Source organism: Physella acuta, unplaced genomic scaffold, assembly GCF_028476545.2.
Source record: "Physella acuta isolate Inbredline_101_S28 unplaced genomic scaffold, ASM2847654v3 ptg000875l, whole genome shotgun sequence".
In the NCBI taxonomy this organism is placed as follows: domain Eukaryota; kingdom Metazoa; phylum Mollusca; class Gastropoda; family Physidae; genus Physella; species Physella acuta.
The window spans coordinates 408,208-430,000 of record NW_026732392.1 but is presented as its reverse complement, the minus strand read 5'-3'; the positions used below and the strand labels follow the sequence as shown (position 1 = coordinate 430,000).

Below are 21,793 nucleotides of genomic sequence, written 5' to 3'. Positions count from 1 at the left end.
TATAGATTGAAATTTTCATTTAAAATTTTCCCCCATTAATTTGAATTTTACGCCTTGGTTTCCAGTAATGATATTTAAAATGGAGAAATACCGAAAATGCGTTTTAATAAAATCAAAACACTAATAGGAATATTACTACAGCACCGTTCGTGGGACCCACCGGGATTTTTTTCCTGCGTGCCAAATTTTTGCTGGGGGCCCATCGATATTTTTTTCCAGGGGGCCAACCGAGATTTTTTGCTAGGGGCCCACCGGGATGGTGTATGCACAATAGTTATCATAAATTAGGCCTACTCCCTTTATTAACCTATGATATTGGTAAATATTGTTATGTTCGGCGTGGTCGAGTCGGTAAATCTCATGGTTGCTAAACGTAAAAGTCTCGAGTTCGAACCCTCGGGCAGATGAGGCTAGTTAGCTGAGGACAGCCATTCTCTAGGACAATGGCTATGGTTTCAAATCCAAAAAGAAAAGCAGGCTGAAATCGGAATCGAAAAAGTCTCGAGTTCGAACTAAGGCTCGATCCCTTCCAACACTTAAAGTTAAGAACGAAGAAGAAGAAATTATATTAATGTTTTTCCCCTATATTAATTCGATCTCTAATTAAACTATTTTCACGCGTGAAACAAACATACCCAGATAGTTTTAAACTAGGTCGGTGTTTCGGCGCTGACGCACTGGGTAATTTCCCTTTGTGATCAAATTACTTTTTTTAATGACGGAAATATTTGCGTTGAAATAATCACCATTGTTATAGACAAATACGGATGAGAGATTGAGTTACATGTTCGTTGTTCACTACAGGTAGCTAGATAGCCTCATTTAAAATACTTTAGAATGTTCTCTTAAAAGCTTAATATTATTTCCCAAAGTCAGCATTTTTTTTTTTTAGATTTATTATTTCAAATTTTAAAAACTAAAATAAATAAACCGGTAGTGATCTCCCCTAAACTTTCTCGAATATTCTTATATAAAACAACAAGGGGATGGTAACTGGGGATATAGTTATGATTTTTAATCCATTTTAAATACTAAAACTTTTAAAAATAGAATAGAATCTCAGTAAAAAACAATTGCGCACCAAGCGAACGCCTAATAAAGGTGTGTATAATAGTTCGCAATATTATTAGTACTTTTAAAATTTACATTAGTTTTTTGAGAAATCGGAAGTAGCGTAAATTACTACTTCCTGTCAACGGAAATTACTCAAAATTTAACAGAAGGTAGAGAATTAGATCTTTTACTTACATGTGAAATTTCATTTATCTATCTGAAATAGTACTCAAGTTATAGGCTTTTAAAAAATTCAAAGTAGGAAAAGTACCACTTCCGGTTATCGGAAATCGCTCAAAAGTTGATACGGATCTACGATTTTGATAAAATACTTATATATGAAATTTCATCAACCTAGCTGTAACGGTACTCAAGTTATCGTGTTTACACACGGACAGACAGACAGACAGACACACACACACACAGACATACGGACAAGATTGCAAAATTATGTTTTTCCGTATCAGTGAGGTGTAAAACGTCGAGATTTGTAAAAATCTCGATTTTTTTTTTTTGCACGATTACAATACTTTCTCTATACTACGTATATACGAGAAAGTAAAAAACACAACCTATAACAATAAAGCTGATGAAACGTTTTTCTAAATGTTAACATCAGATGTAAATCATTTCAACGCTGGCCAAAGCCAAGCAGTTAAAATGTTGTGAGAGTGGTAATTATCTCATCACAAAAATAAAACGTTTATACTTACAAAGTTTCCAGTCATTAATATTTCATCAACAAGAAGTCTGATGATATCCTTTTTACCGTAGAGAAATAATCTTGAGTGTCAGATTACTCGTTGATGTGCTCACGTTGAAATTTGAATCAACATTCATAACTAGAATCGTATGCACATCACTATCACATCAATATCCCTATCATTATCCTAATCCTAATCTGTACCCTCACCCGCACCCGCACCTACACCTACACCTACACCTACACCCACACCCACACCCGCATCAGCACCCACGCCCGCACCCACACCCACACCCACACTCACACCCATACTCACACCCACACCCACACCCACACCCACACCCACACCTACACCTACACCCACACCCACACCTACACCCACACCCACACCCACACCCACACCCACACCCGCACCCACACCCACACCTACACCCACACCTACACCTACACCTACACCTACACCCACACCCACACCTACACCTACACCTACACCTACACCTACACCCACACCCACACCCGCACCCACCCCCGCACCCGCACCCACACCCACACCCACACCCACACCCACACCCACACCCACACCCACACCCACACCTACACCCACACCCACACCCACACCCACACCCACACCTACACCTACACCCACACCCACACCTACACCTACACCTACACCTACACCTACACCTACACCTACACCTACACCTACACCTACACCTACACCTACACCTACACCTACACCTACACCTACACCTACACCTACACCTACACCTACACCTACACCTACACTTACACCTACACCTACACCTACACCTACACCTACACCTACACCTACACCTACACCTACACCTACACCTACACCTACACCTACACCTACACCTACACCTACACCTACACCTACACCTACACCCACACCCACACCCACACCCACACCCACACCCACACCCACACCCACACCCACACCCACACCCACACCCACACCCACACCCACACCCACACCCACACCCACACCTACACCTACACCTACACCCACACCCACACCCACACCCACACCCACACCCACACCCACACCCACACCTACACCTACACCTACACCTACACCTACACCTACACCTACACCTACACCCGCTTGAAATTTCCCGGGGGGGGGGGCGGCGGACACTGGTAAAAGTATATATTTTCTATATACATTCTATTTCGTTCGGGGGGTAGGGGCGAAAGGGGGTTGGTGTAAACGTTCTCCGTGGGTGGGGGGTGGGGTGGGGGGCGGGTGGGCAGATCCCCTCTCCGAAGTAATGCCTGGAAGAAACTCTGTTTATTATTATTGTTTTCATGAAACACCTATCTATTTTAACATCATAATGGGTTTTCTTCCTACCTGTTCCAGGCCACCTACTACAAATGGTGCTTAGTTTGAACGCCACTGAAATCAACACCATCCTGTCCCTCCACAACCAGTACCGACGTAACATGACCACAAGAAACCCCAGATTCCATATCTCCAACATGCAGGAACTGGTAAGTTTTTAATGACCCACAGAACATATTGTGATGGTGTGTGAGTGTGTGTGCACGTATGTGTGTGTGTGTGTGCGTGTGCGTGTGTGTAGGTTTAACCTGACCCGCAGAACATATTGTAATGGTGTGTGAGTGTGTGTGCACGTGTGTGTGTTTGTGTGCGTGTGTGTAGGTTTATCATGACCCGCAGAACATATTGTGATGGTGTGTGAGTGTGTGTGCACGTGTGTGTGTTTGTGTGCGTGTGTGTAGGTTTAACCTGACCCGCAGAACATGTTGTGATGAGATCTTTTCTAAAATAAATCACCAACTCATGTGGGTAATTATACAGGACTATAGGAAATCTCCATAAACCACGTGTGCGATGGTGTGTGAGTGTGTGTGCACGTTTGTGTGTGAGTTATGTGTGAGTTGTATGTGTGGGTTGTGTGTGAGTTGTGTGAGCCCCATGTATCTTGGGCACGACCATGAAAAGATGGTGATGAATCGTTTAAAAAGACTATTGTACAAAGTTAAGAAAGTTGAACAATGAACCTAATTTTGACACATATCCGTTATAAATGTCAGTATCAAAGTACTGATTTCGAGGTTTTAGTCAAATTCGACCGGTTAATTTTAAAGATAATGTCAAATTCATTAGCCAATTCTCTTTGTTGTAGAAAACAAACGTAATTTATGTTGTAAAAAATAAATTGCTGCATATAAAATTAAAGCTAACGGTATTTTGTTCCGTGTAACGTAAGTAAATGAAGGGGGGGGGGGGAGGGCGACACTAAAGAATGCCATATTATGGGAAATTGCTATTTTATGACGTTGTTTGATTATGCGGGGATCAATAAGCGTTAAATAATTCGTAGACAACATAATAACACTTTTACGAAAGGTGGTAAAAAAAATAAAAATAAAAAAACCTTGTGTAGAAAGCTACATTCTGGCCACATGTACTTTTGTTAATCATAAACTTGTTATTTACCTCGCCTTATTGATTCCATCTCAAGCCTTCAGATGTACTGACTAAATTCTGTAGTTTATTATAGAACATGAAACCAATTAATTTTATGCATTCATTAACATGACTTCTCTTCTATTTTAGAATAATTAATGAAACTTGCTGATTAACACAATTTTAAACAAATTTTTATACTAATAGTGTTTCTACTGATAATCTTTTAGTCTTTACATTATTCAACGTTAATCCGATTACTTTCTCTATATTTAGAATGACACGATCATCATTTTTTCAAAAGCTGAATTTAAGGTGATAAAAACAACGATAGTCTTTATAGTCTTTAAAGAGTTCAGTACCTGTTAGCAAACCTCCCATAAAACAGCTTATACTAAAGTACATCCTAGTTTTACCAGTTGTTCGCCTACCTGAATGGCGAATGAGACTAAACGACACTAAAAAATACCGATAATCAGAGACACAGAGGCGTAGCGACACATTCCGGCGCCCTGGGCGAACTATACTTTTTACGCCCCCTAGTTACACCCACATATTTATTCGTTATGGAACGACGTGGCCTAAGTGGTAGAGCGCTAGGCTGCTAACCTGAAAGTCTAGAGTTCGAATTCCGGGTCCAAGTGAGTAGAATGTCCCTGTTAGGGAAAGTAAAAGTGTCTGGGCAAAGTGCTGACCACACATTCTCATCATATGACGAGATCAAGAAACATATACGTTCTACTTCATCTGCCCAATGGATCGCTAGTTCCAAAATGATTATTTAATTTTTTAATTTGTTTACTCAAGTTAGCCACCCCCCCCCCACACACACACCACGAACTTGAAAAGTTGTGGTGCTTTTATTTCAGTCACTCTCCCTTACACGTTTTTATTTTAGTATCACACACTTGATGTAGAAAACAGCCCATTAATCCAAGCTACAGTATATTTAACGAATAATGCAGCTCAAAATAAGCTTATATTTTATTGCATTGCCCCGTGTAGCGCCCCCTAAGGTCCCCGCCCGGGACCGACGCCCCACCTGCCCTCCCTAGCTACGCCTCTGCATAGACAATATAAAATGTAATGTAAAAGCCTATGAAGAGAATAAGATTTATTTACGTCATAGGATCATTTTTTTTAGTCAGAATAACTGTTGACGTCATTGAAATTAGGAGCAGATTTGTATACAAGAGCTGGTGTCGTTAATAACTAGAGGAGGTGTCGTGTATAGCTACAGAAGGTGTCATGTATAACTAGATGAGGTGTTATGCATAACTAGAAAGATTGTCATGTATAACATATTTAACTAGAAAAGGTGACATGTATAACTAGAGGCAGTGTCATGTAGGCCTATAACTATAGCACTTATAATGTATAAATAAAGATGGTTATAACAATACTAGGCGTCAAGCATAACTAGTATAGGAATCATATATAGCTAAATCAATTTCGAGTAGAAATTACCAGTGCATTTATAAATCCCATTATTTGATAGAAAATCTGAAAGAAAGTTTTGTATGAAAAATAAACCGGGAGTGATATCCCCTAAACTTTCTCGAATATTCTTATATAACTTGGAATATAGACATGATTTTTAATTACTTACACTTTTAAAAATAGAATAGAATCTCGTAGAAAAAAGAATTGCGCACCAAGCGAACGCCAAAACAAAATGTGCATAATAGTGCGGAATATTATTAGTACTTTTTAAATTTACATGCGTTTTTTGAGAAATCGGAAATAGCGTAAATTAGTACTTCCCGTCAACGGAAATTACTCAAAATTTGATAGAAGGTAGAGAATTAGATCTTTTACTAACATGTGAAATTTTATTTATCTATCTGAAATAGTACTCAAGTTATAGGCTTTTGAAAAATTCAAAGTAGAAAAAGTACCACTTCCAGTTATCGGAAATCGCTCAAAAGTTGATACGGATCTACGATTTTGATAAAATACTTATATATGAAATTTCATCAACCTAGCTATAACGGTACTCAAGTAATCGTGTTTACACACAGACAGACACACACACAGACAGACAGACACACAGACATACGGACAAGATTGCAAAATTATGTTTTTCCGTATCCGTGAGGTGTAAAACGTCGAGATTTGTGAAAATCTCGATTGTTTTCTGCACGATTACAAGACTTTCTCTATACTTCGTATATACGAGAAAGTAAAAATGACAATTTTCCCTCTTAACCTCTCTTCTAGGTATGGGATGAAGATCTTGCATCACAGGCTAGAACAAACGTCATTAGATTGCCTTACGTACACTGGAAACCTGAAAATCTACACCTGAACGTTGCCTCTAACTTTGGCTGGGAGTTCAGAGGTCAAAATGTCATCGCTGAGGTCATAAGGGTCTGGTTCAGTAGAGTCCAAATTTATAATTTCAGCTATAAATTATGTAACCCGATTAACGAATGTAAAGAGTTCCGCAATGTGAGTACATAAATAATTTACTTAAAGTGATATTGCAATAATTAAAATATATGTTAGTTTTGGTTTATATTTCTAAAAAGTGTACATTATTCAATATATCGAACTATTTAAAAAAAAACGAAAACTTAACTGCTAAAAGGCAAATCAACAAAAAGCTGATTAGTTTAAAAAAAATTAAACTTTTTAAATGTTTGTGGCAAAGTGTTGATATTTAAATCTCTTTTGTGTTTTAGATGTTTGATATTTAAAATCCCTTTTTGTTTTGTTTTCGAAAGAGCGACACTTAAATATTGTTTTTAAATATTGAAAAAAGAAAGTCTATTTTACCTAAATAAACATAGGCCTACTAAGATCATGTGACCAGGATATTTTTATTTTGTTTTATTCATCTCTTTCATAACTAAATAAAATATATAAATATACGATATGTAAAAATTTGATAAAATTACTGCAAAATACAGGTTATACTCAACAAGCAAAAACATTAATAAAAATAATTTTATTATCTTATTGTTTTTTATTTTATTACAGTTTTTCTGTCCCTTATAACATAAAAAATTACATATTATATATAAAAAAGTTATTTTTGTTGCAGTTGGTGAACGCAAAGTTTCACAGCATAGGCTGTGCTAGCCGTCGTGTTGCCAGTCGAAGACCTGCTGACGTTCTTTTTTGTTTATATAAAGGGAAGTAAGTCAAAATGTTTAAAATTAAATATATAAAGGGAAGTAAGTTAAACCGTTTAAAAAAAACAAATATATAAAGTGAAGTAAGTCGAAAAGTTTGAAAACAAATGATAAAAACAAAGTACGCCTTTGTTTAAAAAAAATACAACCATTATATACCTGTTAAAGAGTATTTCTAATTATTCTTTCGCCAAATTAATATCCTAGTAAGAAAGTGAAATAAAAACATAAAATCAGAAACAAATACTATAAAAAAAAACCTTTCATGAAAGCAAATAAAAGACTATTCAACTCGTAAAATCTCAGTATTTTTGATACTATCTTTTTCAGTCCAGGAACATCCGAGGAAGAATTCGGTTTCGAGTACGGCGAGCCGTGTACAAAGTGTGTTGGACCGAATAATTTTTGCAGGGAAAATCTATGTGGTTAGTGCATACATACTATATACATATATATATATATATATATCTATATATATATATATATATATATATATATATATATATATATATATATATATATATATATATATATATATATATATATATATATATATATATACATACATATATATATATATATATATATATATATATATATATATATATATATATATATATATATATATATATATATATATATATATATATATATATTTCGCAAGAATTGGCATAAAATTTAACAAAACATATACATCAAATAATAAAACAAAAGAAAGCAATAAACATAAGGGCTTTATTAACTTGCAAATAAAAAAAATATGTCTCTACATAAACAGATACAATGCGGTTTGTTTTTTTCAACAGAGAAATGTCACTCCGTAATTCGCTCACAATTTTACTCTTTTAATTATAACAATTATAACAAGTTGCGTCTCACGTATATTGTTTTCTGATTCGACCATCAGCATTTATTCGCCTCGCCCAACGTGTCGTTTTAAATTCAGTGTAAAGGAAAATGCTCGGGGTGGCAATTTTCTAATGTAAAGTAATACTGAGAGAGTGTAAAACAAATTTAAATTGCACTTTCCCCCACTGAATTCGTTCTCAACATGGGTTAAGAAAACTAGGAACCAGTGTTTCTTCCAGACTTGTTTCTCCATGTGGGGGGGGGGGGGGGGCACTTGAAATTTTGTTTGGGGGGGGGGGCGGTAGACTTTCTTTGGGGGGGGGGGGCACTGTTAAAAGTATATATTTTCTATATAAATTTCATTTCGTTCGGGGGGGGGGGAGTATTGAAAAATATCTACCCCCCCCCCTTACCTCAAGAAAATGTATACCCCTTCCGCCAAGCGCACTATAATTTATTTAGATAATATATATTTTACAAGTGTCCGTCTCCCCCCCCCCCCCATCCCCCCGGAAAATTTAGTCCGCAATCAAAGTTAGATTTTTAAACCGAGAACGAATTCAACGAAAACAAAAGAGCAATTAAAATTGTATTTACACACTCTGTAAAAAAGCTGTAAACTTTAACTTCATTGTGCCAATGCCGAGCCTGAAAACGCAGGAACTATTGATCTACTTCCTGGGAGCATTCAACGGCCTTGACATTAAGCCGAAGATGACCCGCCAGCCTATGTTAATTAAAAATGTAATGGTTGTTACTCGACATTATCCGATGTTTAATGAAAAAAATATAATTTAAAATGTTGAGGTAAAAAAAAAATATTCCTATGAACATCATCCGCCCACTCGGTTTTTTAACTTTTATTTGTTTACACAACTACGGCAATACTTGCGTGTAATACAATCTGCCAACATAACTTTAGAAGATCGTGGTTGGCAGTGGCGTATTCCACGTTTCTTGACCTCTGCATATGAAGGGATTGTGTAGTCAACATTATGCCCAGCCACCTTTACTTTCCACTATGAGTCGGGGCGAGGTTGGGTACGTTCTGAGGTCTCCAATTTGGACCAAGATCCAAACTCGATACCTTAAGGCTAGCAGTCGAGTGCTCTACAACATAACAACGCTATCCCAATACAATTTTGTTGGTAAAAGACATCAAATTCTTCAATTTTTTATTTGTTTTGGATTAGTCTGAAAATTTCAATTATTAATTCAGCGAATTATTTTTCTTTTTTCTTTAACCTTGAAGCCAACTATTTCTTTACTAGACTAAAAAAAATCGAAATTATATTGATAAGTAAATATGAAAGCATTCTTACAGCGCGTTTGCACTTGCAACATGTATAACAATACATGTCTATAAAAATAAACTTGCGTATGCCCACCTATGCAATGTACTAATAAAATTAACATATTTATATGGCGAAGTTTTGTGTAAACGCGGTATAAGCTATCATACAGGCCACACCCTGAATAGATACGCCACTTTGGTATGGCACAGTTAACGGTAAATTAGATTAAATTTTGCATAATTAATAGAATTATAAATGTCTAGGTAGGGTTTTTAAATAATAATTCACACTTTAGGAATTTTCCTTCTGTTTTGAAAATGAGATATTAAAAAATAAATAAAACGAAACCCAATACTGAAATATAAATCTATCTAATACTACTAAAAGTCAAGTTTGTTTACATGTTTGAATATTTATTTTTTTGTTTGTTTGTTTGTTTGGCTGATCGACTATTGTGATATGTTCTACTCTATCTGGAAAGCTGTAAAATAGTATGTAGGTAGAGAATTTTTTTTTAATGCAGACAGACTGTTAATCACAAATTTATTTAAAGACGTTAATTAATTTATTGATTTATTCATACGTATATTAACCACAATTTTTTAAAAAGATTTGAAAAGCCACTAGACTCGACGGAAACAGTGACGTCACATGATGTGTTTATTTTTTTACATCGATAATGGCGGCCTATCGAAGAAGATTGTGTTCCCATTCCAATGTTTAACGCGTTCTAAAGCTAATTTTCTGTCGGCTTTAACTTTAATAATACGTCCGTTTGCTGTATTTATTACGTTCCAACACTTATATCAATTTTAAACTGTCTTTTTCATTTAGTTTTACAATAAATTTCTCTAGATCTAAAGATCAGCTGTCGAAGGAAAGTTATGAATCTAGCCTAGATCTAGATCTAGCCTAGATCTAGGTCACTAGACTCAATGTAAATTCTAGATCTAGACTTAATGTAAATTCTACATCTAGAATCTATTTCAGGCCTTAATACATCTAGAATCTATTTCAGGCCTTAATTATGTTATATAAATCTTTGTTTGGCTAATTTAAGATAAAATTTAATTTGAAAGTTACTACTACTAGACTTAGATCTAGATCTATGCGCGTAAATCAAGTTGCATAAGGAGACTCAAAGTATAGTATAAAAATTCATTTGTGACGTCAGGAGTAAATAGCTAAGTTGGTAGCGTCGTCGGCTCTCATGCGTGTGGCACAGGTTCTAGACCAATATGTCAATGATATTTTTTTTTCAATTTTTTTTTAGATGTGAATGATAAAGTTGCCTATCTGAACTTGGCAAGATACAGGGCAGGTGAAGTAGAGTTCATCTGTTTCTTTGTCCTAAGCATTTGAAAGGATAGTGTGGTCAGAGACATGCTCGGCTGGAATCGTTTTTTAAACGATAAAAACATGTTGTCTGAGACTTGGCGGGACACTGGGCAGGTGAAGTAGAGTTGAGTAGGTCACCTGTGACGTCAGTATATGAAGGGATAGTCCGAAATCGGTGTTTTTGGTGTTTTTAAAAGATAAAAAAACATATTTTTGAATGTGGGGTCTGTTTTTTGTGACGATAAGTGACACTGCATTAGCGTAGCGAGGAGGGGGGGGACATATGTCCCCGGGCACCGACTTTAGGGGGCGCCAAAATGGGTTGGGAAAATAAATTGAAAGGTTGAGGGGGTGCAAATCGAAAGTTTGAGTGTGGGGGGGGGGGTTCAAATCGAAATCTTGAGGGAAGGGTGCACATCAAAAGTTTGGGGGGGGGGGGGGTTGCAAATCGAAATCCTGCGGGGCGGGGGGGGGGGGGTGTTCAAATCGAAAAGTTTGTCCCCGGGCGCCGGGAAGGGTTGCTATGCCTCTGAGTGACAGACGTGATGTTTTTTGATGGATGACCCCCGAAACCCACAGTTATCTAACGGATGACGGGTAGTCTAGTGTCAATTAAAAAAGACGCATTTGGCAACCTCCTACGTCAGCTATAAGTTGTTTTTTTTATTTATTAGTTTTTGTGGTTTCAATAACCCCATTCCCCTTCAAGCATATCATAACAAACTGTTTTTCTGAAAATTAGTTATTGTTTTAAATACATCTAAGGCTTTTATATAAAAAAAACACCAACGAATAAACTCTTGATGTGAATTTTAGCAATTAGACTATATTTAAAGCATACCATTATATAAAGAAAACGGAAGACTATGAACCAAGAAAAAAATATTTATTGACGTTGAAGTTTTTCAGTAATAAATGAAAGTGGCAACATTTTTATAACATCTATTCACCTATCATTCTAGTTGGACTTAAGAGGTTTAAAAATAAATATCGTAAGATCGGTTTTAAATTTAATTAACCTTTTAATCTTAGAAAAGAAAAGTAGAAACGAAATTCATAGGAAATTTTAAAATAGTTTCGAAAGAGGAACACAACAAACTTGATTGATATAGTGGCCGGATTCGTCTTGGTGCCGTTAGCACTCAGACTCTACTTGACTCTACTTGATTCTACTTGACACTACTTGACATCTTCAATAACGTCAGACACGTTTTGTTATTTTAACTATTGACCTCTTTATCGGAGAAAATAAATAATGTCACATCGATATTCACATCCACATCTACATCATACAAGGTACACAGATTATACTTCTCATAACCATGGTGCGCAGCATCCACATCCACATCCACATCCACATCCACATCCACACCCACACCCACACCTACACCCACACCCACACCCACACCCACACCCACACCCACACCCACATCCACATTCACATTCACATTCACATGCACATGCACATGCACATGCACGTGCACATGCACATGCACATGAACATCAACATTCACATTCACACTTGCACCAACATCCACATCCACACCAAATTCACTTCCGCATCCATACGCTTGTGTAATTGATTTAAATAGGTAGCCGGTTAAACCTTTTCTCCTGTAAATACGAATACACACACATATTCATAGTGTAACCATATTCCCAGACATTTGTATAAAGACACACTATAATTATAATTTAACACAACACTATACACTTTGTTTAAAAAAACCTATTTAGTTCATATATATATATATATATATATATAATATATATATATATATATATATATATATATATATATATACTGGTGTTGTAATATGCTGATTTTTAAAATAATGTTCATCCAAGTAATGACGTTTTTTTTTACTTTACAGTGGCATGTAACAACCAAGATAACTGTGGTAGGTATTTTTTTTCTAACTGTATAATTTTAAATTTAAGAGCAAAAAATAATAATTTTTTTTCTAGATTTTTAGGGCTCTTTGTATGGATGTTTAAAAACTATATTCCTTTTGAGAATTATTTGAAGGTTTTATTTAGTTCACAATGTCTGTTTGTTTAGAGGTTTATGGCGAGTATATATATATATATATATATATATATATATATATATATATATATATATATATATATATATATATATATATATATATATATAATATATATAAAGCTCAGTTCTGTATGTATCGCATATGTTTGTCGTTGGTCTTCGATGGATTTAAGTGTTAGACAATCATCGTGCGCATTTGTCTAAATTTATGAGTTAAAAAATTACTATTGAAAGTGTTGGGAAATAATTTTCATTTTTCAAATTATAGTAATAATTGTCGGCATGTTCATTAAACACAAGTTTTAAAAAAATATCATCTTTTACAAAAATTCTAATTATGTCTTTATTTAGTCCTATAGCACTTACTTCCCTTTGATAAATTAGGAAAACACAATTACTTCCCTTTATAAAACCATTGCATTTGTGGAAAAGAATTTACTTTTTAATTACTTTGTTTTGGTGTTGGGAAAAAAAATAATTACATAATTAGCGGGGATTGATCAAGTGCAAATGTTGTAGGTATTTTACGGATAAGCTTGGAGTATTATAATTGTTCATCAAATTGAAACAGGCGCGTTCGTTTAAGTGAGTGCAAAAGACTATGAATAAGTTGGGGTACTATAGTCGTTCATTAAGCTAAAACAGGTGAATCCCCCCCCCCCTGGCGTTTATGTTCGCGTTAGTGTTTTCTTTGTGTTTAGGTGGGTTTGCGTTAGTGGTTGCGTTTTGATTTGGTTCGTTTTTATTCTTTCTTTTTTCGTTTTTGTTTGTGTTTTTTTGTTTGGGTTTGTATTTGTGTTTTTGGTTGGTTTTGCGTTTGGATTTGGTTTGTTTTCGTTTGCTTTTTCGTTTTTTTGTGTGTTGTTATTGGTTGGTATTGGTGTTTGTGGTTGTGGTTGGGTTTGTTGTTAGGTTTTTGTTTTCGTTTGCTTTTTTGTTTGTTTTTTCTTTGTGTTTGTATTGGTGTTTGTGGTTGTGGTTGGGTTTGTTGTTAGGTTTTTGTTTTCGTTTGTATTTGTAATTGTGTTAGCGTTATGTTTGCGTTTTGTTGTTTTGGTTTTGGTTGGTTGTGGTTTGGGTGGGCAATGCCGGGTTTATGATGATTACTAAACACACAGGTAATGGTCTTAAACAGAAAGGTTTTTCACAGAAGCCAGAGCAGGGCCTGGCCGGGACGGCTAGTATATATATATATATATATATATATATATATATATATATATATATATATATATATATATATATATATATATAAAATTAACAATAACGAAATTCAACCATGAAAGGGACATAACCAGATTAAATTGTAGTGTTCGCTCGATCAGCTAACCGACGACTGTGAACTGCTGGTCACGGTTGGTTGGTTTCTTGCCAGAGTGTTGACCACGGACTGTGAAGAGGCATCACAAGTTACTGATGGGGGGGTTGTCGGCTTTTTAAAAATAAATTAAAAAAACCTTTTTAAATACACTAAATAATACAACAAATTTGTTTTCCTTATTTAAACGTATTTTTTCGACTAAAGTTTGTTACATAAAAAGCAAGATTGGTTTATTGTTTTCAGATTTTCATTCATTTAAAATATTATCATTATTATTGTATTTATTTATATTTGTTTAATGAAAATTAACAAAGTGAATAAAGTTGTAATTAAATATGTTAGTGTAGTAAAGTAAAGTGAAGTTGCCCTTCTAAACCGGACGGCCTATGGGGCAAGTGAAGTAGAGTTCACCTGTTTCTGTGACCTCAGCATATGAAAGGATTGTGTGGTCAGCACTATTCCCAGCCATTTTTACTTTCCCTAACGTGAGTTAGGTACCCATCAGAGCTGAGTGGACTCAGGGACGTTCTACTGACTTGAACCCGGATTTGGACTCGATACTTCCGGGCTAGCAGTTTAGCGCTCTACTGCTAGGCCACTTAGTATGTGCTAAAACACTGTCCAATATTTTACAGACTGTCGAAAAACATGTGCAGAAAATAACGTAGGCGCAGGCGTTTTAGACCGCAGTACGTGCACATGCACGTGCACCTACGGGAACGGACCAAACTGTGATCGTGAGTATTTTCCTTTGTTGAATTCACTAAACCAAGTAAAATTTTTTTTTTAGTTTCAGATATCTGTCATTATTTATTTAAAATGTTTTCAAATACCAGAGATAAAATGTATGGGATTTTAAATATTTTTTTAGTTATAATTATCTGTGATATTTGAGATATATAGAATGTTATACTTTGTCTCTTAATATAGATAATCGTTCAAATGTATATATATATATATATATATATATATATATATATATATATATATATATATATATATATATATATATATATATATATATATATGTACGCTACCCAGTTACCGAGTAATATAGTATAATACCTTCACGTGTACACACATATTCTGCAACCTTTGAACGGCATTAGAACTCAATTATATTCTGCAACTGAATACCCTTTCTAAAATTCATAGATATAGTATTGCTTTATAATATTTAAAGAACATCATTTTATTTTCTTCTTCATTTTTGTGTGCATGAACAAACCTTATTAATATAAACATTTTAAAAATATTATTTAATTAAGAATGCTTTCCACCCCCCCCCCTTTCCAGAGCCGTGTAGAAACATACAGATATACAACACGCTTGACATCTGCCAGTTGGTCGTTGATGAACAGGATTGTCAAGCTCCAGAAATGATCGAGGACTTCAAAAAGTTCTGCCCTTTATCGTGTGGCTTTTGTCGTAAGTATTCTTTATACACAAAGGGGGTGGGTGGTGGTCTAGCGGTAGAGCTTTCGACTGCTAACCCGAAAGTCTGGGATTCTAGGTTTGTGTCTGTACTATTTCCCTGAGTCAACCCATCTCTAGTGGGTAAAGGAAAGCGAAGGGGGCCTGGCTACAATATCCGAGGTAATTGAAACAGTTGAACTCTACTTCACCTTCTCAATGGACCTTAAGGTTCGAAAGGGTACTTTACTTACTTTTCTTTATACGTCGTACTTCACATATATAGTAATATTTAAAATATTCCGCAATAGATTTTTGCTAAAAGTGAAGATAATCTGCCTTTACGTTAATAAAACGTCACCATTTGTTTATTTTTGTTTTGGTAACTTTACGCAAGGCGTCTTAGTAACATTAGAAACTAAACAGTGACAGAAGCAAATGGTAATTAATCTACTGTTTAAAGTTCAAGATTTGTGAATTTTAAAATTTTTAGGTAATCGATGTTTGGTTAACATGGGTTTCCTTTTTGATATTGAGCGATAATAGTTTTTTTTGTGTTACACAAACATATGAATACTATTTCCTAGTTAAAAAGTTTTGCCGTAGGATGTGAAAAAAAGAGTAACAATCAAAAACCGTTGTAATGATTAGAGGGGTCGTCCAAAAATGACGTCACGCTATTAGGGAGTAAAGGGTTTGTTATTTTTGACAATGTTTGATGATGGGAAAGGGGTGGGGGGGTAGCGTAGACAGTGTGACGTCACACTTTTGCATTAAAAAAAAGTAATGTCAAAAATTGAATTTTACTAAATTATTTCGTGTTTTTGAAAACTGTTTTTGTAAAATGTAAAAGAAATTGATTAATGTACTCTATGTCAACCGCTCTGACTGTGAAGGGTTGTAGGGAAGGTCTAGCTTTTTGTGACAATGTGTGACGTTGGAAGGTGGGGGGGGGGGGGGGTAAAAAGCGTTAAAAAAAGCGTGACGTCGTTTATGGATGACTCCCTTATGAGATATATTTTTAAAACATTTTATTTTTATGTTTGAAACAGGACCTGCACCACAAAGTGGAAATACGACAAGCAGCTGAAGTAGTCAACTTTCTACACAAATACCCCAACATTTTCTAAACTATACTTACTCTAAGCTATTGTAAATAATTAAGGCTTCTAGTAATCTCTGATCTATATAAAACATTATATATATATATATATATATATATATATATATATATATATATATATATATATATATATATATATATATTTGTATATGTATATATTTGCCTCTCTCTCTCTGTATATATATATATATATATATATATATATATATATATATATATATATATATATATAAATATATATATATATATATACATATATATATATATATATATATATATATATATATATATATATATATATATATATATATATATATATATATATACATATACGGTTATAATTATATTAAAAGAAAACATTAGTTAAAAGCAGAACAGATTACATTAACTACTAAATTAATGTTGAAGTGTTTCCAAAGTTGTAAATTCAATCAATTTATACTTTTTGTAGCGGTTAAATTTAATTCTGTTAAATTTGTTTGACATTTTACCTTGTATTTATAAGGAGAAGAATTCATGTGTAGAAACTATTATTTATTATTGGAATGTGAATAGTAACGATCGTTTGTTTAACTTGAAAAGTTCTCTATGTCTCAGATTTCTACTTTAAAATAGGAAAATTCTATAATACAAGAACATTTTGAACCAGAAAAATGTAACGTATTCGATTTAATGATTAGTGATCCATTATAAGCTCAGGTTTTTATTATTTATTTATTTTACAAACCTTTTACAGTTTCATTTCTATTAACATTTTTTTTATTTGCTTCACAAACTCTGAAGCAGAATATCCTTTCGTTTTTTTTAATTTAATGTGACCAGTGTTATGCTCATATAATATTATTCAGTTTAAAAATCTTATAGACTGTCTCATTATGCCTTACAAAGCTACACGCCTTCAATGTACTGAATATAATGTCAAAACCAATTAGAAATCAAAACAGAGGACAAAAAATATACAATTTTAAAATAAATTTTGAATTGAAAGAAATGTATGAAGTTTATTAATTAAAACACCTTTCCAACTATGGTTTATTTCTTCCTGATAAGAAAAAAAAATGAGGTAAATTAGTAAAAAAAAGTTATTTATAGCCCTCTCATTGATTTTGCTTAGGAAATATAAAAAATGAAATTAATTTAAAGTAAAAATAGAAAGAAAACCAATTGTCATAAATGGATATATTTTAAAGCATAAAAAGATTTTTAAAATGTTATGTAAAAATAAATGTGTTGTCATTTACAGTTAATAGATTTATCGTTTAAATTTAAATTCTCTATGGCTTTTTATTCAGTAACTAAGATAATCATTGTGCTATGAAATAACTTGTATGTATAAAAAAAATCCACTTACTTTAATTTACTAAAATAGGAATTAAATAGTGTCTAAAAATGAACAACGGTAATAAAATATTTTAAAAATAAAATAATTTTGCATTGTATTTTTTGGAGTGCAAAGAATGTCAGGAGGTAATTTTATATAGACAAACAGCAAGCAGTGGCTGATGGATTTAAATGGTAAAGGGAGATAAAAAAGTAAATGGCAGTATATAATTACAAGGGAGATAAACGTCTGGCCCAGATATTGCCAGCTAGTATTACATTTTAAATTATTCTTTACAGATCCAAAGGTTGAATGTTCATAAACAAAACATGAGAAGCTGCATTTTAATGGACACATTAGTTTGATATTTTGAGACATCTTTCGTTTTTCGTAAAGAATTCCTTGATCGTCGCTCTTCTGATTTTTAACAGAAATTTGATCATTTTTATCTGAATGTCATTTTAAACACGAGGTAACGTTTTCTGGACACAACACGAAACCAGTCTATAAATTAAAAATGATTTTAATTGCAAGAAAATATTCACATATAAATTCACAATTGATAGTCCAGATGCAACACTATCTCTTTTCGGTATTATTTTAATACAATTCTTTATAGTACTTTTATTTTTTGGACGTTAAAAAAACACAACATGAGCTAAGATATAAAAATATATCAAAATGTAGTTGGAACAGTGGCGTAGCCAGGATCGTCTCGAGGGGGGGTTCCAATTTTTACCCGGGTACAAACTTTCGATTTGCATCCCCCCTCAAACTTTCGATTTGCACCCCCCTTCAAACTTTCGATTTGCACCCCCCACAAACTTTCGATTTGCACCCCCCTTATACTTTTTATATATACCGAAGGGTCTATGGGGGGGGGGGGGGGGGTTATGACCCCCCTAACCCCCCCCCTGCATACGCCACTGAGTTGGAAGAAGTTTTTGTGTTATCCCTAGAGGAAGATAGTGGTGAATTTTTTTTCCAACGCCCTGCGACAGTGCTAGGATTCTATTTATAGCGTCGTCTCTTAAACGCATCAGTTTGTATTGTTCATGGATGTGAAAGAAAAAATTAAAGTTCCTTTCTAGGGTACATGGGACAACTGAAGTAGAGTTGACATGTTTCTGTGACCTCGGCAAATGAAGATATAGTGTGGTCAGCTCTATGCCCAGCCGCCTTTGTTTTCCCTAACGTAAGTCTGGAACCCATCACAGCTGGGTGGTCCCAGGGACGTTCTACTGACTTGAACCCGGATTCGAACCCCAAAACTTTCTGGTTAGCCGTTTAGAGGTCTACTATGTGATAATTTAATCTAGTAGTGTTTCTGAGTTTTTCCACTGTCTATTCTCACCTGTATTATGGCATGAAATGGTGAAAGTGGTAAGAGATCAACTATCGATCTGTCTAAGACCCTACGGGAAAAGGACATTACCCCCCACCCCGCTACGTCAATTCCCCCCTCTCGACATTCACCCCAGGCTTGATTTAGGGTCATGATTCTTGAGCTTTGGATAAGGGGGAGGGTAATTAATTACCCAGGGGTTATTACGCTGACGGAGGGGAGGGGTAATTGCTCCGGAATAATGTCGGGTAATTAACAGGGGGGGGGGGGTAATATCCTAGACTGACCTAGACCAATACTTTACTCTGTAAACCAGAGAAAATTGTCTTACAGTAACTGTGCTTGTCGTCTAGAACTCGTCCAGTGCGGCAGGGGACTAAGACCTTACTCTCAGTGTTTCTTCCAGACTTTTTTCACCTGGGGGGGGCGGTATTTTTTTGAGGGGGGGGCGGACACTGTTAAAAGTATATATTTTCTATATAAATTTCATTTCGTTGGGGGTGGGGGGGGGGGTCGGGAAGGGCGGTAGACCTTAATCGGGGGGGGGGGGGGGGGGGCTCCGTCCCTCCCCCCCCCCCCCCCCCCCGAAGAGATGCCTGGAGGTCACATTGTCACCATAAAGGGAAACAGCGCAATTAAAACAATATAGAAACAGGAAAAATAAGGATAATTGCTGGGTTTGTGTTGAGTTGTAAAGTCATTTTAGGGAGTCGGACATGGTCTTTCATTGACGGTTAAAGGTTAAAGGTGTGGGGTGTATGTGTGTGTGTGTAGGTTGGGAGGGGGGTGGTCAAATAAAAATGGGCAAAACAAGCGTGACGTTATTTATGGAATACTGTTGACTGACTTTTTTTTCTACCGTACATCTAATAACTTGTGCACCAACTCAAAATTAATTGTTGAGAATATGATGAACACACACACACATACTCACACACACTCACACACACTCACACACACTCACACACACACCCACCCACATCCCCCTCCCCCCACACACCCCCATACACACCCACACACACCCCAACACACACACCATCCCACACAGCCTAACCCACACACTCATACACACACTCTCTCTCTTTCTCACACACACAAACACATACACACAAACACACACACGGCTAGGATTTGTCGCGGCTAGCATGGACTCCGCCCATTATGGTATAATAAATATAATGATGTGATCTGTGTGATAGTGTGTATCGAAAGAGTAGGGGGGGGGGGAGGGAGGGGGTATTGTCATACTTATATGACACTACACAAACATGCATTAAAGAGCTGTACAATTTTAAGCACTTTTAAATAGTTGGTCTTGTGCATTCGTATAAGTTATCCAGACACAAACTCTTCAGCTTCAATCAACATAACACCCGCACAGCTGTTTACATGAGGCAGAAAGTATCATTGTTATTCGAACTCGCTGGCAATTTAGTTTCGTATAATTTAGATTGCGTACAATTTCATTATCGAGCAATCTAGAAAATCTCGCACTATTTTGTTAGAGTACAATATTAAGGGGGTAAGATCCTGAAAAAAAAAACCGAGAAAAAAACTTCTTATTACTAAGCCTTTTAAAATTTATTTGTGTATGTATAAGTTAGGGTACTTAATGGAAAATATTAGCATGTACCAGCGACTCTTTTGAAAATATGGTTGCCATGGCAACGGCAGCCATCTTGGAAAAATTAACCTTTTAAATCAATAAAACGTTTTAATTAAGATGTTTTTTCTAGAGCCTACCCCCTTAAAGAACTGTTTGCTAGAAAATTAAACAAATATAAATTGTTACGCGCCCAAAGGATGACTACGTATGTCGATGAGACCAAAGGATGACTATGTATGTCAATGAGACCAAAGGATGACTATGTATGTCAATGAAACCAAAGGATGACTAAGTATGTCAATGAGACCAAAGGATGACTAAGTATGTCAATGAGACCAAAGGATGACTAAGTATGTCAATTAGACCAAAGGATGACTATGTATGTCAATGAGACCAAAGGATGACTATGTATGTCAATGAGACCAAAGGATGACTATGTATGTCAATGAGACCAAAGGATGATTATGTATGCCAATGAGACCAAAGGATGACTATGTATGTCAATGAGACCAAAGGATGACTAAGTATGTCAATGAGACCAAAGGATGATTATGTATGCCAATGAGACCAAAGGATGACTATGTATGTCAATGAGACCAAAGGATGACTATGTATGTCAATGAGACCAAAGGATGACTAAGTATGTCAATGTGACCAAAGGATGACTATGTATGTCAATGAGACCACAGGATGACTAAGTATGTCAATGAGACCAAAGGATGACTATGTATGTCAATGAGACCAAAGGATGACTATGTATGTCAATGAGACCAAAGGATGA

At 35.2% G+C, this 21,793-nt stretch overlaps 1 protein-coding gene across 1 annotated transcript; it reads left to right on the top strand.

The window, feature by feature from the left end:
• The first annotated feature begins 3,259 nt into the window (after window positions 1-3,259).
• Window positions 3,260-16,800, top strand: LOC131952493 (uncharacterized). Its single transcript, XM_059315180.1, has 8 exons — window positions 3,260-3,271; window positions 6,435-6,584; window positions 7,261-7,355; window positions 7,682-7,776; window positions 12,708-12,734; window positions 14,840-14,941; window positions 15,501-15,632; window positions 16,670-16,800. Exons 1-8 carry the CDS (start codon window positions 3,260-3,262, stop codon window positions 16,705-16,707), a joined length of 651 nt encoding a protein of 216 aa, XP_059171163.1. The 3' UTR covers window positions 16,708-16,800.
• Window positions 16,801-21,793: the final 4,993 nt, after the last annotated feature.

Bases quoted from the DNA above. Each gene is read 5' to 3' on its own strand.
- LOC131952493 (XM_059315180.1), top strand. The intron at 7,356-7,681 runs GTAAGTCAAAAT...TATCTTTTTCAG, and splicing joins TTTTGTTTATATAAAGGGAA to TCCAGGAACATCCGAGGAAG. The intron at 15,633-16,669 runs GTAAGTATTCTT...TGTTTGAAACAG, and splicing joins TTTATCGTGTGGCTTTTGTC to GACCTGCACCACAAAGTGGA.